Here is a 19889-nt window from a genome sequence, read left to right as displayed (position 1 = left end):
AGCTTTAACTTATCACTACGGCTTGTTGTTAACCCTTTGGCAGATCAAAAATGTTACCCTATGTGCTGGTTTATTACTTAACCCAACTCGCTGGGTAAAAAATACATTGACTCAGTCTCTTTTGTATTTTGTATGTATTTTGCTACTTCATCTAATTTGGGTTATTTTTAACCAAACAGTTAGGAAACGTTCCGCCATGTATCATTGACGTGAAAGCAAAAAAGATGATTGAATATGATTTATTCGTGCAGTTGATTTAGCAGTTTTCTGTTGTCTTACAGAGTTATGCTCAGGTGAAGAAAGTCCGTTCAAATCCAGCTGGGTTGGGAGAACACGTCCAAGGGGGCCGCAGCTATTCTCTCTCTCGGAGCGCGCCACTTGTAGCAGACCGTGGCTGATTTCCTTCCTTGCGTGACTCCGGAGTGTAAACACACGGCCAGAGTGACTCATCACTATTTCTCACTTCCATGCTCTGATATAAACATACGGATAGGTCAGGGGTCATTTTGGGGTAACGAATGGGCGTGGGCGGGCCTAGTAAGACATCTTCCATTCTCTGAAGAATTCACTGCTTCCTGTGGTCCAAGCCGCATGCCTGCCACTCCAGCCTAGAGGAAGCAGAAAGAGAAACACGGTTAGAAATAGAGAACGAGAAAGAACACCGGCAATCCAAGTGATAGATTGTCTTCTCTTCTGTGCCGTGTGGAAAGAATGCCGATGTGATGTATTTCTGTTCACCTTCCAGACGCAGGACGTGTTAAAAGAGTGATGCTTGGATGCGAGCAGGAGGGGATGTGAGTAAGTTCAAACGCGTGGCCAGAGTTAACTTCATTCATTCTCCAACTGATTTATAATACATGGAAAGTGTGTTTACAGTACGAGCAGCTGCCAGCTTGTCTTTGGAGAAGAATGACTCCATGTTACAGAAAAAAAAGATGTCATTAGTAAGTCTGATCGGCAATTTAGTGTCTTCGTCCTTATGTTGCCACAGGCTGGGGGGGGTGAGATACTTCCCGTCAGGCCCCAATGTGAAGACGGGCCAAATACAGTACAACATCAATCACTTGGCACTCCACAGCTTCCCCAGTGCCATTGTTATAAAGCAGGAAATAGGCCGCTAGCAGGTGGAAATAAAATGCCTTTGACAACCAAAGTAGAGATGAAGATTATTCCCAGGATGAGCCCAACATTTATACAAGCCCAGTGCACACAGTAGGAAAGTAGTAGATTTTGTGCATTTCCACCCTTGCTAAGTAGCACATTATGATCGTAGCCTCAATAATAAGACAACAGAAAATTTAGGGACCTCCAACTCTCAGGCAGCTCTTTTGTATAACCTTTTGTCTAAGGATCTGTCTGATTTCTTCTTGTTAATGTTTGTTGCTGATTGGAGATGGCTGCTCCATCGTAGTTCCTGCAAAGCTAGTCAAAGCCAAGGAAACAGACCACGAAAATAACTGACACTTCAGTCGTTGTGCTTTGTCTATTTGATTGGTTGTTTTTCCTCACTCGTGGTGGTTTCTTAAAATGCGAAGTAAAGGCACAAAATGGGGAGAGAAAGATGGAAGACTTTTCATCATGGAATATTTTAGCAATGTACTAAAGTCAGGTCACCCTTACAATTGTACCCAAGGGTAGCGCTATGTGGCCGCTAGCAGGGGTGGAGCAACATGGTGACCAGAGACGGCCATGGACACCGCTTAACACACTTTTACCACCCTGTTGTTCACCAAGGCAAACATTTTTGATATCTGTGATTTTTCTGTCATTTTTACATGCGAGCAGTATTCATAGACCCCTTGATGCCTGCCATTTATCAATATTAAATGCATTTTAAATGTGAATTGTGATTTGATATAATAACTATAATTATTTTATTTCATGAAATCCTGACTTTGCCAGCAACCCCTGACGTGTTGTGACACCCTGGCTTGCCCCAAAAAAAATTCTGGCAAAGTGTCTCATTTCAGAAATGAATGAAAGTAATTTTTTTTAAGAATTTCAAAAATGTATATATTAAAAGAATATCTTTATAGAATTTGATTTCCAGTATTTCTCATGCTTCTAATATTAGACCAACCTGCATCCTACTTGTTCCTTAGAGGTTCCACTGTATTGTGTTTTTTAAACCTAAGAGATTCATAACAATGATAATGGACATTTCAAGCCAGTTTTGTGGTGTGCTCAAGCATTCCTAAATTGAATCTCAGCACCCCGAAAAAGCTATATTAACATATCATAATTAGTTGAAATATTTTAAGATCAGGATTACAGTTAGCTGAATTTAAAGGGCCTATATCATGGTATTTTAAGATATTTATGGTTAAACACATGATCATAAATTATAGTAAATAGAGAAAATGAATTAATAAAGGTTGGTTTTTGGTGGCTAGACCCACCTATAACCCTCTGCATGAGATCATTCTAAAGCCAACTGCCACGAAGAAATAACAACAAAAAAGCTACTGTTGTCGCAATCTAAAATGGGAGTCAGAGGCGGCGTGAATGATGAAGCATTTTACTGACATTAAAATGAACTGGAGTTGCCAACAAAGCAAAAGACTTGTCAAGAGAGCCTACACACCCATTCCTCCCATTAAATCGGTCTCCTCAGGAAACCGCTACTCTTTAAACAGTTCCACCCGTGGGTGAATTATTTTCTAAAAACATTAATTGAATTAAAAACACATGTTTTTGCACTTGGACCTATTTTAACACTAAAACTTCGGAACTAAGAAATGAAATGCTGCTGTTTACTTGGCTAATTGTGCAAAATCTCTACTGCCCACCATGGAATGAAAACAAAAGTAAAAACATGAATGGCTCTTAGAAAAGATAGGCGTGTATTTATTTATGCACGGGCCATACAGGGGTGGTACAAGGCCCTTTCATCATTATAATGCCTCTCGAAGATTATGTGTATCTGCTCAGACGGGGTCCGTGCTGAGAGTTCAAGGAAAATAACACTTTGGTGGTGTTTAGGATGAGACGTTACCATTGTAACATCGTTAAAAGCTTAAAAAAAATGAATTTCCACGATACGGGCCCTATAACTGGAGCTCATTGCTTACAGTATGTTGTTTCATTGGAGCTGGCCGATGCTCTTTAGGAAACCAGGTGGTCAGACACAGCACGGCTATCATCAGTTTGAATTGAAATGGGGGAAGCTAACTATGTCCCGTGTGTGTTTTAAAGCTAACAAGCTAACCGAAGTAATTCTTAATGAAGTGATTTGCCTCTATTTCAGAATTGTGGTAAACACAGTTCAATTCAACATGCCTTGCAGAAAGCCCAGGATTCCCTAAACCTCTAACCCCAGAATCACCCCTGCCAAGGAGTCTAGAGAAGCTTCTTCTTTAGCCTCACAATGACATCGGCCGCTGTGAAAATGAGAAATACTGAGGTTGTTTTGTGTGTCACTCCATTTTACATCATGTTCCTCATCTTTCCACCATTCACGGGTTTGCGTTGGACACAAAACTGCCACATGTTTTAATTGCAGCCTCTCCCTGCCTTCTTTCCGTCCTCGCCGCTATTCATGTGGGATAGAAGGCTAAGACCTGGCAGGGTGGCTGTCACATAATGCCCACGCCTGTGATGCTTCGCTGGGACCCCCCCTTCACTCAGGAAATGCTCTCGGCCTATTTCCCACCCTCGCGCTCCACCGTGGAGAGCCGGGCATTACACTTCGAATCCAGTTACCGTCCCAGAACATTCCTGACTGATTCCGACCACTGCCTGGCCGTGCCTTCCCACAGACAATGAAGACGTGCCCTCATTTCAAAGTATCAAGTGGGGCGCTACCAAAGCTCCTCATGGCAGAAGCTACATGACAGGAAAATGGCTTTGTGCCCCCCCCCTTCACATTGCTTTCATTTGTGGTTTGTATGTAGGTGGCTTCAGTTGGATGCGGGTATAAAAATATCCAACTCAGGTTGCCAGAATGATATCTCCCATTGTGGTGGAGTGTTTGGGAATTCTTAATTGCTTTTTCCGAATCAGCTTACCACAGGAAAATACCCCTTCAGAGTAGAAAAAAAAATCAGCAGGAGACCCGTAAACACTGACAATTTTGTGCGAACGCACATTGGAGCCCAAGTTGCTTCCCGTCCGCCACGTCTCACTGCCATCAGGGTGGCAGCACTGCAAACTAACCTGCAATGGCCTCGGCTCATGCCCTCGCCATTGTGGTTTATGTCTCAACTTCTATTATTGATGGTTCGGACAGCATCAGAAACATGGCGAGGGCCCGGCCCTGCATGGGAGGTGTGCACAGCCACAGGGAGGGGCGACACTAACTGGCTCCCATGCACTATGTGGGATAGACATGCTGTAGGATGGGGCCAGAGTGCCTGAAAGAAAAGCAAGCATAATAGACGTTATGCAAATAGAATTGATTTTATATATACGTATTTGTACTAATTTAGCAATTAAACTGAATTTGGAAAAGTTTGGGAAAGTATGGAAAACCCAGGAGACATCCATTTTTTTTTTTTTTTTGTTAAAGTGGAAGCTGTTCTGGCCACGCAAGCACACGTTCTCAACAAAGGACTTTGAATTCAGGTGTCTGTGTTGTTACTAGTTTTAAAAAGTGTATAATGCATGTAATGCATTATAATTGAGGCTACTTAGATGGAGACTCAGGGAAGGTGGCAATTTTATTTTGCATTTTAATGAAATAGATCAAATTATGGACATAAAGAAAAATGTTTTGAGTGATTCGTTCAGAGATTTATATCATATGTGAATGAGTGATTGAGCATTAAAATCCATCAATTTGCTAAACAACTTACAGGTTTCCTGTATATTAAAAATCTTGAGTTTGAAGGGAATTTTGTGTACAATATCGACTTGATGAGTAAAAAAGAACAGACCTGTTGTCTTATTTTATTATCTTATTATATTCTTGTTTCTTGACAACTCAAATCTTCAGGATAAAGAAAAAGTATGCATTTAAAAAAAGCAGACAACAGGATGTTTTTTTTTCTTTTATTAGTTAGTTCATTGTTAGGACTATGCTCTGATTACCAATTTTCACACTGGCCTCCTTATTTTTACACTGAACATTAAGTAATCTTGTGGGGAAAATAATCAGCTATTTGTATTACAAATTCATTTGATGTTTCTTTAAATTTACACAGAAAAGAAATAAAAATCAAGGACCAACTATGCTTTTTGGGCAATTGTAGCCTGGATTTCATACAAGTGTTTACACTTTTTGGTGTCGTTTTGGACAGCTCCCATCATTTCAAATTGAATGGGTAGCATGAGATCTCAAAACTTAAAAATAAATACAAAAATGCATAAATAAACGTTTCATGGTAGATTACTTCGTCAGCTATTAAAAATATTTGCCCATGAATTCAATACATCAGAGCCTAATTTTTTTGTGTAATGGGAACAGCATTATCTTTATATAATTTTGGTATATTGAATTTATTGATTTTTAATACGCCATTACACTGTAGTATTTGACATACCGTGCAATACTATTGCGTTATATTTACAACATTATTCCTCACCACTAATGCTTTATAAGTTTGCTCTACAAGTTTGGTTTCTTATATATTTGACACATTTTATATATATATATATATATATATATATATATATATATATATATATATATATATATATATATATATATATATATATATATATATATATATATATATATATATATATATATATATATATATATATATATATATACACACACAGTATTAGCATCATGTTTTTATATGAACTGCAAAACTTGACAAAAGCTGAGTCTTGAATTTAATCAGCAACACCTAAATAAATAATTCAACACATACTACGCAGTGTAAATGTATTTTCTACATTTTGTTGATTTATGTGTCATGAAAATATGTGCAATTTCAACGACTTAAAAGTTGATCTGACTTCAAAGATGTTATATTTTGCAACAACCACCATATTAATCCTCGTCTTGTTAATTAAATGGCTAACGCTTACAGTGTCAATAGAAAAAGCTGCATGTTTTCTGCAGCTCTTATACTGGATTACTGGTGTACCTAATGTTATGGCCTGTGACTGTATTTGGTTTCACGGCCTCTTTACAGTGCTTATTGTCCTCTGCATAGGAACTACTCTTTCGTTCGCGGTGGCCACATATAACACAAGAAGAACATGCATATAGTAACAGCATGGCTGAGTCCAACAAATAGCCGACTTGACGTTCACCGAGAGACCCAAAAAGCGCGCAATCAGCGCTCTGCGAGCTATCCCGTCCTTTCTCGTTCACATAAACAGCACTTAAAGGAAAATATACACGGCCACCTACAGCGCAGGGAAAGTGATGAGGGCTCCATCACACTGTTTTCAATTAAAGCGACAACTAACTGCAGGGGACACTTGACGTGAACGTTGGTTAACATGACGCAAAATGAGACGCTTTGGAAATCCGCTATTCCTTCAAATATACCTTAAAAAAGTCATATTTGTATTTTTATTATATTGTTGTATTCTATTGTTAAAACGTGGATATTTTGCATTAAAACGTATAATATGTAAACATTTTACAGCCAGTGTTGGTTGACATTTTTTGATCTTTAATTTATATGACCTAATAGCAATAAAAAATAATAATACCGCAATTAAAGCCAACATTTGCGCTAAATTCGTTTCAAAATGCCGCAAGAACATATGCATGTCACACTGAAAAATAACCATCATTTTATGGAGCTACAGTATCACAAGGGCTATTATGTAAACTCTCCAAAGGTTATTTAATTAAAAACTTTTTTTTTTTTTGAATAGGCCTGGAATATGGACCACCACGTCTAAAAATGTTTAAGTGTATTTTCAAATCATTACCCTCTTATTTGAATGACATTTAATTATTATTTTCACACGTTGAACATGTCCCAAAATGTTTTTAATGACTTTGGTATTCTCAGCCCCTGCAAGCTGGCAGAGTTTTGCTTTATTTGGACATTCTTTAAGATGCTTTTATTTTATTCGTGCTATTGTTTTACTAATTGGTGTACAGTACTTTGGCGAACTCAGTTGATTTTAAAATAAGCTAGATACAGTAAAGAGGATTGGATTGGAGTATTTTATCAATTTTGGGCTGTGAATAAAAATGTAATGCACTCAACATTAGTACACGTTTTATGTGTATATATTTACTGCACCTTTGTAATGCATCTGCACAGCACATTTTGTATTTTTTTTTAACGCTTGGAACGACTAACGGGCTATTAGGTCAAATTTAAATCAAATAATTCATAAATATTAGAAACAGTAATACAGAAACATGACATGCATTTGCAAGAGTAAACATCACCAAAGCTCTTAAATGTCTGAAAAAAACAACAACCATTTATTCCAAAGAAACAGCGAGGGGGTGTAAGTGTTTCTTGGTCAAATGATGAGCTCAGAAGAAAACACACAGAGTGTTACGGACTGTAACGGTACTACATTGGGTACATTGCAATAAAAAAAAATAAAAATAAAAGGTAAAAAGGACACGGCAGTCAGGAAGGCCTGTCAGGATTTTGCACTCTGCGGTCTACCTCCACCTAAGTGGCGCTGCTTTCCTGGGTATGCAGAGTTGGCCAATATTTCACCATGAGACGTCATGGAAGAAGAATTTTAAAAAACTAATGAATTCTCGGTGACGAACACAGTCTGCTTGCAACAACTAGTTACTTTGCTTTGCTATTTATTCCAACGAAATGAACTGTTTATAAATAAACGTGTGTTAATGTTACTGGCACGGTTCTCAACACGTGGACACTCCAATGAAAATTGTGCAATGCAAAGTCAGATCTTAGTGCCTTAATATTGATCTCGACTCATCGACATGGCAAGAATATGAGTTTGTGTTTTGGGGGGGGGCTTAATGGTATGAGGTCATCATTGTTAATTAAAGGCAATGGGCAGGGAGAAGACATGAGCGTGCATGCCCCTGCCTGGTGCACTCTGGGTGGTCCCATTTGCTGATAAATGTGCCCCCCACCCTTTACAAAATCTACAAGTCCGGCTTAAAACAATACGAATGTCCATTTATCCATACATGCGCGCGCTCAACGGAAAAAATAACAGTGAGCTCCTTTGTCACCTTGACATCATGAATCAAACACCAAAAACGGCACTTGGAGTGTAGGAGATTGTGAAATTTGAAACGAAAAATATACATTTTCAGCTGTCACACACGCATTTGTTTTCCGCACGACAAAAACTGTCAATAACGTTTTTGTTTTTTGTTTTTTTCTTGCGGGTAGAGAAGAACGGTAGGAGATTTGAGCTCAATGTGAGGGGAAAGGTTGTAGACTGCAGCTATGAAGCTCTCCAGGGAAAAAGAAGCAAACTACCGCCAACAGTTTAGCTTACAAACTGATCGGCTTGCAGAATGGGCTGCGTGCATTAAATGTCAGTCAACAATTACACCTCAAGACCGTGCACTTTTTTTAAGAGCGAAGGATTGAATGAGAATATCTTATCATGTTCTCACAAGACCAACGCGATGAAGAAAAGTGAACTTACTTTGACTTGTGGATCAACAGTCGGAGGATGCCTGCAAGGAGTGGTTCTGTGGTCTCCGGCCGAGGTTCTGTGCTTAAAGTGCGGCATGCAGAGCTTCGACTTCATCCCCCGGGTGTCTCCTGCGTAAATATTATGACTTACACAAACAATATGCTGCTGCATAAAAAAAAAGTCCCGCGACTTCTCAGTGTAGGGCACACCACAAATGGCTAATAGCAGATCGAACTGGGCTTTTTGTTGATTTTTTATTTCCAGAAGTGAACATGTTTACATTTTGTTATGTAAACATCCTGCCCACCCGCCTGCTTATTTTGTCCAGAAATTTGGAGGGTGGCGAGGGGCATGTTCTTCGGAGAAGTATTTTAAGACATTATAAAATCATAATAATGATGTCAGTGATGCACCAACGCGCTCATATTTTTTGGATTAAATATCACAAATAGCATTTTATATGGATTGAATACGATTAGTTTAAAAAAAAAAATAAAGGTGATATCTGCACACTTCACTGACAGCGCTAACACATGGTAAATTAAATACCTCCATTATTAAAGTATAAGCTCAATATGGAAGATAGACTGACATTTTCCAACGAAAGGAACGTTTTTTTTTAATGTATAAAGTTAAAAGTGAGTGCACCCAGATGTGCACAGAGCCCACCATTGGAGTAGGAGGGGAATTGGGCGGGCCTAACTTTTTTTCGGATGGCCAAGACATGCAGCTTCCAACTCGCTGATGGCAACAGATAAGTAAAAAAGTCAGCAGGACAACACACAGCAAGTGAAGTGGAAAGCGGCTCCCGTTCTACACCTTAGCCCCACTCTGGAAAACCTTTGGGACGAGACAGGCTGTCGGGAACCTCCTCGCATTGCGAAGCAGTTCTCTTCCTCGTATTTTTTTGTATTTTATTTATTTATTTTTTTGCCCTCTTTATGACGGTGAGTTGACATCGCCTCTGACAGAAGGTGTGGAGGTTGAAGACATTCGGTCTTCTTCTTCCCAGCGCGCCTTGAAATCTAACTCATGACGGCAGAGGTCCAACAGCCCCAAGCGCACACTCCTGCCCAGAGCGGCCCCATGTCTGCTCCGGACAAGACCGCGGTGATGGACACCGCCGCCTCCTCCAGCGGCAAAGCCAAAAAAACCAACGCGGGAATCCGCCGGCCGGAGAAGCCCCCTTACTCGTACATCGCCCTGATCGTCATGGCCATCCAGAGCTCGCCTACCAAGCGGCTGACCCTCAGCGAGATCTACCAGTTCCTACAGAGCCGCTTCCCCTTCTTCCGGGGCTCCTACCAGGGCTGGAAGAACTCGGTGCGACACAATCTGTCCCTCAACGAGTGCTTCATCAAGCTTCCCAAGGGGCTAGGCCGACCGGGGAAGGGACACTATTGGACTATCGACCCTGCCAGCGAATTCATGTTTGAGGAGGGCTCGTTCCGGAGGAGACCCAGAGGCTTCCGGCGCAAGTGCCAAGCGCTCAAGCCCATGTACAGCATGATGAACGGCTTGGGCTTCAACCACATCCCCGAGTCTTACAACTTCCAGGGCGGCGGCGGGGGGCTGTCCTGCCCGCCCAACAGCTTGTCCCTGGACAGCGGGATCGGGATGATGAACGGACACCTGGCGGGGAACATGGACGGCATGGCTCTGTCCGGCCACTCCATGACTCACTTGTCGGCCAACGGCGGCCACTCTTACATGGGGAGCTGCGCGGCCAACGCCGCCGAGGGGGGTTACCCCCACCACGACAACTCGGCCTCGCCTCTGCTCGCCAGCGGCGGGGTGATGGAGCCGCACCCGGTCTACTCAAGCCCGGCGTCGGCGTGGGCCCCCAGTCCCGCCTCGGCCTCGCTCAATAACGGAGCGTCTTACATCAAGCAGCAGCCGCTGTCTCCGTGCAACCCCGGAGCCAACCCGCTGCAACCCAGCTTGCCCACGCACTCGCTGGAGCAGCCCTACCTGCACCAGAACGGCCACACGGCCACAGACTTGCAAGGTAGGCGAGAAAAATGCTGCCGCGATAACAACAATAACACTCGGGCTTACCTTGAAGCAGATGGCGTGGAAAAATGAAAACAAAGAGTGGCCACATAATTATTAGTGTTGGGCCAAGTTAAAGTGGTTCACTGACCCGATGCCAAGCCCGGGCCTGTATGTCATCGGTGGCAAAAACCTGTCTAGTTAAAACAACAATAATAATAATGAAATAACAGACACTGGAATTAAAATGGGCATTTCGCCGTAAGTTAAGGCACATAATTTGGCTTGAGGACGCTCTAAATTACTAACATAGTAGAAACGAAACAAAACAAAAATTCTGAAAAAAAATTGGCTGCCTTCTGGGAGCGATGCCAATCGAGCCTCCATTTTAAATACAATTATTATTATTATTATTATTATTATTATTATTATTATTATTATTATTATTATTATTATTATTATTATTATTATTGGTGTAACTTTGGACAATCTATATACTCTATGAAAAATTGCCAAAAGCATGCAATAACTATAATTTTACACAATTAGAAATATAAATATAGGGAAATGGGATGCCTTATTGACAAAATGCAGGTATTTTGTCATTGGAAAAAATGCGTTCACCTTTAATTTAACTACATTGTATTGTGATTATTTTTTGACAAGACAAAATATTGATTATTTTTACGTTAATATGAAAAGAACAATGCGGGCATTAAATAAAAGTCAATAGCGTGTCGTAAACTTGTGCATGTGTGTTGTGCGTGCGTGTGTTTGCAGGCATCCCTCGGTACCATTCGCAGTCGCCAAGCATGTGTGACAGGAAGGAGTTCGTCTTCTCCTTCAACGCCATGACGTCGTCGGCCATGCACTCACCGAGCAGCGGCTCCTACTACCACCACCAGCAGGTCTCCTACCAGGACATCAAGCCGTGCGTCATGTGAAGCGGCTTCGTTTCGGTTCGGCTGAAACGAGAAGGAAAAGAAAACCACTGAAGGGACGTGAAGGCCTCTCAAAGGACAAGTCGGACTACTTTTTTTTTCTCCCATCGTCCGCCTATACGCATGAGCCATATAGCCGTGACGATAATAATAATAATATATATAATAATACAAACTTTTACGCCGTCATCATGGAGCAGCGGGGTGAAAGTCTGCTGACGTTTGGTACTAAATCCTGCAGCGCGGATGACGATATACTTCACACTTTTGTCCAGCTTTTCTTCTTCTTCGTCCAATTAAAACACACACACACACACACACACACAAAACAAAACAAAAATACCAAAACCAAATGCACACTTCTTTTCTGTGTTCTCTTTTTTAGACATATAACAATATTTAGGAACTCAAAGTGACATGAACAATTGTGGACATTTTATGACTGTACATATGATTAAGGCACTTTTTGAATAGCCTGTAAGCGCATCTGTTTATTTATTCTGAAGGTCTGCATATTTTTAATTTCAGGCGAATGGGCCAAGGAGGTGTTTTGCTTTATTGGCAATATTTGTCAGAACGCTTGTTATTTGTTTTAAAATGAAAATGGAGGATATATTGTAAGCAACGTTTCTGTCGTTAGGTTATGTATAGACCATGAATTAATGCCAGCACTGTATTATTGTTCTATATTGTTGGAGAATTTAGCAAGGGTCGTCTTTATTAAAATCTGTAAAAAAATAAAATATTTGTTGGGCAAGTTGACGCCTGAATTCTCAAAAGGGATATATTTTCATTGTTTAAAACGCGTCAACAAAGTGAAACTTTTACGAAATAGACCTTTGTGTTTTATCCTTATATAATTTTGACCATTTCACAGAAATACAAATTACTTCGAAGTAAAAAATAGACCTCACGTCAATGTCAGACTTCAAAATATATTGCCACATGAACTACAATCGAGAGAAACATTTTGTGGTGACATGGATGCATGTTTGAAACACTCTCCGATTTAAAATGTATTGCCAAAAATAATTTTAACATATTTGCTCTATATTTGATGAGATTATAAAATACAATACATATAGGTCGATGTTTACAAGAAATTCATTCACAAACGCATATGAGCAGATATATGTCAGCATCGAAAAGAATTATCTTAATTCATGAGCAATATTCATTACATTTTTTCCTGACAACGATTAATTTAGGTTTTAAACTCTAGTAAAATGTTATGGTGATTTATACAATACTGAATCATGACATATTTCGATCATTTGTCCCAGTTGTGTGTTAATATGGAAATCGAAATGCATCTGAAACAATATAAACAACACAACAGATCCAATTTGAAACATATACACTCTTAAAAAGTTGGGTCCAAAATAACTCACTTGTGGGTCAAAAAAGACTAATATTTGGGAACATTTCACCCATTTTTCTGGGCTGTATTATTTTTATATTATATCGTTGAGGTTGTATACGAAGAACAACATGGGTCAATTCGACCCAAATATTGGTAATATTGGTATGAACTCAGCTATATTTGGAGCGTAATGAATGCTTCTGACAGTGTAGAACATTTAACCTTTTCTTGATTGTGTGAATTTAATTATTTTGACCAATTTGCAGTTGCATCGAGTAATGCAGGCAAAAAGACGGCCTTGTAAAGTGCCATCTCACCCGAAACCCAACACCTGTCTGTGTTTTAATTGATAACCACGTCGTTTAAAATACATTGTTCAGGTTCAGAAAACTTCTTATGATGAATGAATGTGTCACTATGAAGTGAGCACTTCAAGGTGCAATTAATTTACATAACTTTACATTACATGTAATATGTAATTTACATTACATACGTACGTTTAATGCTCACTAAAAAGTCTGCACCTAGCCAATCAGCGGTCAGCATCAACGCACTTGGGGATGAGCGTTTAACAACAGCACCTAAACACTCAAGGAGCACATATATGACCGAGCAGCATGGAATCTCTCATTTGTATCTGATGACATTGGCCGAGGTGTGTCTCGGCAAAGCGAGTGAGATGACTGACCACAGCTGCTCTCCTCGACCTGCACGCCCTGCATGCCAACTCCATAAAAAGCTCGAAGAAGGCCGCTGGTTGCAGACTGACATATGACTTGCTGGATGTGTGTGTGAGTGTGTGTACTGTGCACAATTAAGACAGCAAGCAGGTAAAGACCTGACACCGGGGTGTGATTAAGGGCAGAATTGGCATATTGGCATCTCTTTTTATAATTTAACGAAACAGGGGAAAATACAAACTAAACATTCACACACATTCAAAAGAGGACGATCGGAAGACGTTGCAATTAACTCTGATGACTTCACTGTAAAAAAAAAAAACATTGAGTGCATTTGACATTGATGTGAAACATTTGGGGCAAATTTCAGCAACTACAATCTTAATATTTTGTCGATAGTCAATCCGATAACTAAATTATTTTCATGTCTTTGAAAACACATTTTGTACTTGTCAACTGAAAATGACCTCACGTGAGCTCAAGGCTCACCTGCATGTTTTCTGGGTTTGGTAATGTGACGTTCATAAGATGAGTCCTGATTGGTAAGCATAAGTAATATTAGCATTCCTTAAACATTTAAAGGCAACAAAAATGATAGAGCAAATCAACAAAACCGTTATGCTAATGCAAAAATTGATTTCCCGCATTTTCAACAAATAAAAAAAATCTCAATTCACCTCTTATAATGCCCTTGCTTACTTTGTTGTGTTAGTAATGTTGCAATGATGTAAAAATAAACCATTAAAAAGTATCTAACTACTTTAAAGTTGTTTCAAGTGAAATGTATACTGTTAGCCACAAAATAAAAGCCATGAAAAAAGTTTTTTTTTCGGTATTGTTAAATTTTATGACACACAAACCCAAAACAAACAAACAAAAACTGAAGCGGCCTCCACAAATATATGTAGTATACCAATGCCTTACAGTCTATCATGACAAAATATTGTCAAGTAATCCAAGAGAACACGGGAATCTGATGTTAAATTATTTTGTCTTGTCGGATGAGTTATGAACCGTGCATAATAGTCATTTTATATGCAACTGTAAATAACTTATGGCAGATAAAATGTACTCTATCAATTTTGTCGATTACTTTACAGATATGTCATATTTATCCATTCAATAAACGTGACAATGTTAATGATGGCGCACAGTGGCTCCTTGGCATGCTGCTGAATCTGATAAAGCAACTCAATAAAAATGTTGCACGTACAAAAATTATGTACTGCCAAAAGAGGCAATGATTTAACATTGTTTTTTTAGTGTTAAATCAATAAGGTATTTTGCAGTGGCGTAGAGTGGTTTTAAATGAAAACAAAATACAATTAAAGGTATATGCACATATTGTAAAACTAATACAGTATCTCTATCGTGTTCTCAATCCAAAATGAGCATTTTTTTTAATTTTTGGAAATGGTTTAGGAGTCGGAAACTGTAGGTGGAAAGCATGGAAGGTGTAATGTAAAATATAACCACATGATGGTGCTATTTGACACTGTTTGGCCCTTAACCATAGGATGACCTGTGGGATTTTATATAAAGATTGAGGCAAACAAGCTATCCACCAGCTTCACGTGCATGAAAATAATTTGACTTGAAAATAAAAAAAACGAGACGCTTCATTTAGATTTCATTTCATTTTTATTTTTTTATTGTTGCATATTTTATTAAGATGCTGCTTAATATAAAATGACGTCTCTACTGTGGTCAATCTGGTTAGATACAGCCAAACCAAAAGTGTTATAAGGCATTTCAAGGTTAGTGCAGTTACTCTTCTGCTTTGACTACTCAGTCTGCTCGTGGGCTTCACTCTTGGAATCCGCCGCATCCATGTCAGACGTAGGAGCTGCTGCCGGTCTGGCTTTGCGATTGGACGGCCCGGGCCTCCTGGCGCGGCGTTGGCTCTTCGCCAGCTCGGCCTGCACACTGTGACCATTCAAGCTGAGCCCCTGCAGAGCCTCCAGGGCCTTCTGGGCAGCCTCCGGGTTGCTGTAGTCCAAGAAGGCGCGGTGCTGAGCTCCCTGCCAGGTGAGGCGCAGCGGTGCCGCCTCTCGCTCTCGCAGGGATGTCTTCAGCTCACTTACGCGCAGCCCAGTGGGGATCCCGCCCAGGTACACCGTGGTCACACCTGGGGGGAGTTTACTGGGGTTCACAACTTCACCTGCCGTCTCTTCTGGATTCTTATCCTTTAAGTTACGTCCACTTCGCCCCTTCCTTCTCCTCCTTTCGCCACCCTCTTCTTCACTTCCTCTACTTTCTTTCCTCACGCGAGCCGGACGTAGCCCAGAATTTGATTGCGGCTCCGCACTTTTTTCCTCCTTGGACTCTTCTGGGACATCTTGATGGGCTGTTTTCTGCCTAGGCCTGCGCCTAATTTGCTTTTTGGGGGGACCGGTTTGCGGAAGAGGCTCAGCTGGAGGAGGCACCGCCCCCAGCGTGACGTCTTTCCCTGCCTGTTCCTCCAGGGCCATGAGCTTTTTCAGGATGGGGATCTTCTCTAGCTTTTCAGCATCGAGCTGAGGACATAAAACTGGCAGTGTCAGTAATATTGAACTAGAGTCCATAAATGCAACATAATATCAATGTTTCTCAGACTTTTTAAACAGAGTACCCCCTGCAAATAAACTTCCGCTCAACATGTACTTTCTATTATCATTGTCAACATTAAAACAGTGAGCTGAAGTGTTAATCAACAGCGATTTTATTTATAACATGTATGAATTAAACTAAAACTTCTTAAATTCAAGATGTATTACCTACAGTCACATTTTTTTATGCCAAAGAAGAACGTCAACAGATTAGTAAATAGAAAAAAACGAACCATTTAACGTGTGCCACTTCATCTAGCACAAGCCCGCGTCATGAAAATGACGTCCATTTATAGCAGCAGGACATTTCACTTCCCAAGCAGTTAAAAATGAGATGGCCATCTTGATATGTCGCATCTCGGAGTTCGGCAGCCTTTGATGATGACCGGTCCAGACGAGAATATACGAGGCTATTGTTTTTACGGTGGCCCGTTTGACCCGACAACACCCTCGCTCCCCTCACAACCCCAGCGCCACTGCGGAGCCCGCGCAGACAACGCTTTGATGATCACACATGGCTTTCCTGCCAGTGAGGTCAGCGGGTCCTGTTTACTTGCAAGTGTCTTGAGGAGTCCAGAGGTTTGCACACCAACTACTCTAGGCAAATGTCGCCATTGTGTCTAACGTGAACCAAGACATCACAGGGCAAAACGTGCTTGTCACTGGGCAATACCCTCAAGGGTAAGGGTTACACTAACCCCGGAAATGGGCTAGCATTACACTTTATATTGTTTTAAGACAAATATGTATCTGAGGGTGCGTCCTCATAGCTGTTGCAGCTAAATCTGTCATCTTTACCCACTACCTAATGAGGGACGGGAAATAGTATAAAAACACTTGAATAATACCTCATCATTAAAATTGGCAGTTAAGACACACAAATGATAATGACTAAGGACACTTTGAGGAATAAAGTTCAGCACTACATTCCAAATGCATACTGGGAACTGACGAGCAGCCAAAAAGTACACAAACAAAAGCAATGTTACTCTTCAAGAACAGTTGACAGTTTGTTTTGAGTGACTGACTAGATGACAAATACTACTATTTTTTCATTTAAATTACATTCCATACAACAGTAGCATTTTTTGAAAGAAATACACATAGGCATGATGGTTGTTTGTACCCTTGCATACAAACAAAAAAAAGCTACAGGAATGGTCCCTTTGCCAGTTTGGACCATTTGTGTAAATGTTCTAACCCCGGGTTTGAATTGTAACTAAATTGTATCTAACCCTGTATGGAAATTACAAAAAGGTGTACCCTGAAAAACAAACTGACCCCTACCCTACAGTATTCATTTGCTTAAAATTTCCTGAATAGGTTAAAAATATCGGGACACATCTTCACCATCTATAAATGTATGTTGAGATGAATTTGGTCCTCAGCTCAAAAGGTTCTTCGGGATAAATAAGACACATTTCCACGGGCATTCAACATATTGTAGAAATACTTATCAAAGAAAATTCTATCAATATTATACATTACTCATTATATTATTTCTATTATTTCGGCTTCTTGTTTTACAATGTCCTTTTTTTAACAATATGCTGGGACACAATAGGCCTGCTAGAGGGCAGTGTTGCCCGGAAAATGACTAAAAGCGTCTCAAAAACCTGCTCCCTACTCTGCAGAGAACATATTTCATATTAATTGCTTTGAAATCGAATACATTTATTTTCTGATACATGTCAAAATTGTATACATTGGTCCCTTTTAACATTACTTTTAGAGCAGACTGCCACTTATACAAATTGGCACTGAAGGTGAGATTAGAGACAAATTTGACTTTACCTTAGTCCAAATGATCCCCTGTGGCTTCGGGGACAGGCAGTTTGTCTTAATGACTCTGCTTGGTGTGAGTATGTAGTCTACTGTCAAGTCATGTCTTTCCATGAGCTCTTCGGGAATGTCCACCACCTGATAGACCAAATACAAGAATTCATTCATAGTTGATGCTATTGGGAAAAATGAAAACTTCGAGCTTTCTGATCATTTAAAAGATCCCAGGAATCAATATGTTAAAAATTGTACTTAAACATGAGAGAAAACATTTATGGAACTTGCATGACTTTGTGAGACAACAACAGGCACACCTACAGTTCCGAACACAAAAATAAAAGAAACTAACTTGACAGTCGTGGACAACTGTGACCACCACAGTGGACTGGTCCACAGCTCCCATTGAGGCCATCATTGCATACTCCAGGTCAGCAAAGCCTTCTCCTTTCCCAATTCGGAAGCCTAGAAAAGGCAGATATTGACTAAAAAGGCTATTTTGCTTGACAGGATACAAAAGCAAATTACTCAAGAATCCCGTGTTTAAGAGGCAGAAAAACTGAGTTGCGAGTGACTTTAAGAGGTGAGGTTGCACGGCAGTTTTAGAATAATGAAAGTCCAGGCAGCATCGTTGCAGACTGGTTAGCATGTCCGCCTCATAGCTCAGAGGTCCCAGACTCAATGCAAGCTTCGGCCTTCCTATGTGAAATTTGCATGTGCTGCCCATGCCAGTGTTTTTTTTTTCAGGCACTTCAGTTTCCTTCTACATTCGAAAAATGTGCACGGAAGGTATTGGACACAATTGTCCTTAGGTGTGTTTTTGAGTTTGAATGTTTATCTTTGTGTACCCTGTAATTGGCTGCCAACCAGTTCAGGGTCTCGCCCAAAGACTGCTGAGATAGACACCAGCCGGCCAGCGACCCTAGTGAAGCTAAGCAGCTAAAGAAAATAGATGGAACTACAGTCAACTGGCCACGGCAAAACCCAGTGCAACTATTTTGTCAATGAAAACCCTGTGCCTTTGTCCACTTTCTTCCATTTGGGATTTTTCTGTATTATAGCCAACATACAGCCGATTTGCTGTATGCCAGAAGGAAAGGAATTGATCTGACTGAACTAATTTGTATTAATTCTTATGAAAGCTATCAATATACAACATAGATCATATCACATCAACAGTAGATTGAGCACACCAAACGTAATGCACAGCAATGCAGTCAAGTTCAGTCTGAATTACATATTTAGTGCACACCAACTAAAAAAAAAAGATACTTCCCGAGAATTACCTTTACTTCATTTACACTGTTAAAAAAAAACATTATAATAAACAAATAGTTGTTCACCTTTTTCTGACACAGCCACAGAGCCAACAACCACAAGGTCAACCTTGACTTTGTCATCCAGACCAATAGGCACGCTGTACTTTTTCACACCCTGCAGGTAAGAATCAAAATGTTGGCTTGATGGTAAATGGGCAAAAACGTAACATCTTAGAGCCAAACCTGAGAGGAAGAGCATGTACGAAGTTGCTCTTTGTTGGCCCCCGGCGGGGGTACTATCTTGTTGAAAAGGCCAGAACGAAGACGAGGTGTTGGGACCAATAATGTTTTGTGTGCCTGTTAGGGAAAAATAAATAAAATATTCAAATATATCAACATAGTAGAAAGAATATTACGAAACAACTGACTAATAATGCTGATTAACACTGAATTGTTATCGTAAGGAAAATCACTGTTCTTTTGATTTGCTTGTAAATAGTTGCTTGTTTTTTGTTTGCTTGATTTTTAATAGCAAGTTTCTTTTGCCTCTTCTGCATTTTCTTCTTAGCGACAAATATTCTAAATGGAGGACCAGGGGAGTACATGGTAGAATAACTAAGATGAAGCAACAGTATATGAGCATTGCTATACAGTATGTAAAGTTTTGTGAAAGTCAGATGTTTTGTTATATTCACAATTATATGACAAGAATGGTAGGAAGACAAATGTGGAAAAAAAATGTCCTGTAAAATTGACACACCACAAAAAAGGGGCATTGGTCCAAG

The 19889-nt window shown here is 40.1% G+C and overlaps 2 protein-coding genes and 1 long non-coding RNA gene across 6 annotated transcripts in view; 1 reads left to right on the top strand and 2 right to left on the bottom strand.

The window, feature by feature from the left end:
- Positions 1–255: 255 nt before the first annotated feature.
- LOC148424631 (uncharacterized) lies at positions 256–8715 on the bottom strand. Its single transcript, XR_015865474.1, has 3 exons — positions 8512–8715; positions 4156–4352; positions 256–608 (listed from the first exon to the last, which is right to left on the bottom strand). It is a non-coding gene; the product is annotated as an uncharacterized LOC148424631 (long non-coding RNA).
- Positions 8716–9241: 526 nt separating this feature from the next.
- Positions 9242–12689, top strand: foxf1 (forkhead box F1). Of its 2 annotated transcripts, XM_088414060.1 has the most exons (3): positions 9242–9449; positions 9515–10510; positions 11275–12689. In XM_088414060.1, the coding sequence occupies exons 2-3, from the start codon at positions 9535–9537 to the stop codon at positions 11436–11438; spliced, it is 1140 nt and encodes a 379-aa protein (XP_088270186.1). In that variant the 5' UTR covers positions 9242–9449; positions 9515–9534; the 3' UTR covers positions 11439–12689. The 2 variants fall into 2 exon arrangements, with proteins under 2 accessions (XP_088270186.1, XP_088270185.1); XM_088414059.1 differs by having other exon boundaries at positions 9243–10510.
- Positions 12690–15096: 2407 nt separating this feature from the next.
- Positions 15097–19889, bottom strand: part of mthfsd (methenyltetrahydrofolate synthetase domain containing) — a 7553-nt gene continuing 2760 nt past the window's right edge. For all 3 annotated transcript variants that reach the window (XM_088412320.1, XM_088412319.1, XM_088412318.1), the window contains 5 exons: positions 19348–19461; positions 19189–19279; positions 18198–18310; positions 17861–17986; positions 15097–15994 (listed from right to left, as the gene is read on the bottom strand). In XM_088412320.1, the coding sequence (XP_088268446.1) occupies positions 15263–15994; positions 17861–17986; positions 18198–18310; positions 19189–19279; positions 19348–19461 (1176 nt within the window). In that variant the 3' untranslated portion in view covers positions 15097–15262. The remainder of the gene's footprint in view (positions 15995–17860; positions 17987–18197; positions 18311–19188; positions 19280–19347; positions 19462–19889) is intronic.

This window comes from Hippichthys cyanospilos, chromosome 4 (genome assembly GCF_059441005.1).
Source record: "Hippichthys cyanospilos isolate Australia breed blue-spotted pipefish chromosome 4, RoL_Hcya_1.0, whole genome shotgun sequence".
In the NCBI taxonomy this organism is placed as follows: Eukaryota; Metazoa; Chordata; class Actinopteri; order Syngnathiformes; family Syngnathidae; genus Hippichthys; species Hippichthys cyanospilos.
This window is presented reverse-complemented; position numbering and strand designations above follow the sequence as displayed.

Excerpts from the sequence above, each read along its gene's own strand:
- foxf1 (XM_088414060.1), top strand. The coding sequence starts at position 9,535 with ATGACGGCAGAGGTCCAACAGCCCCAAGCGCACACTCCTGCCCAGAGC. Across the intron at positions 10,511-11,274 it reads CACGGCCACAGACTTGCAAG|GCATCCCTCGGTACCATTCG; the intron begins GTAGGCGAGAAA and ends GTGTGTTTGCAG.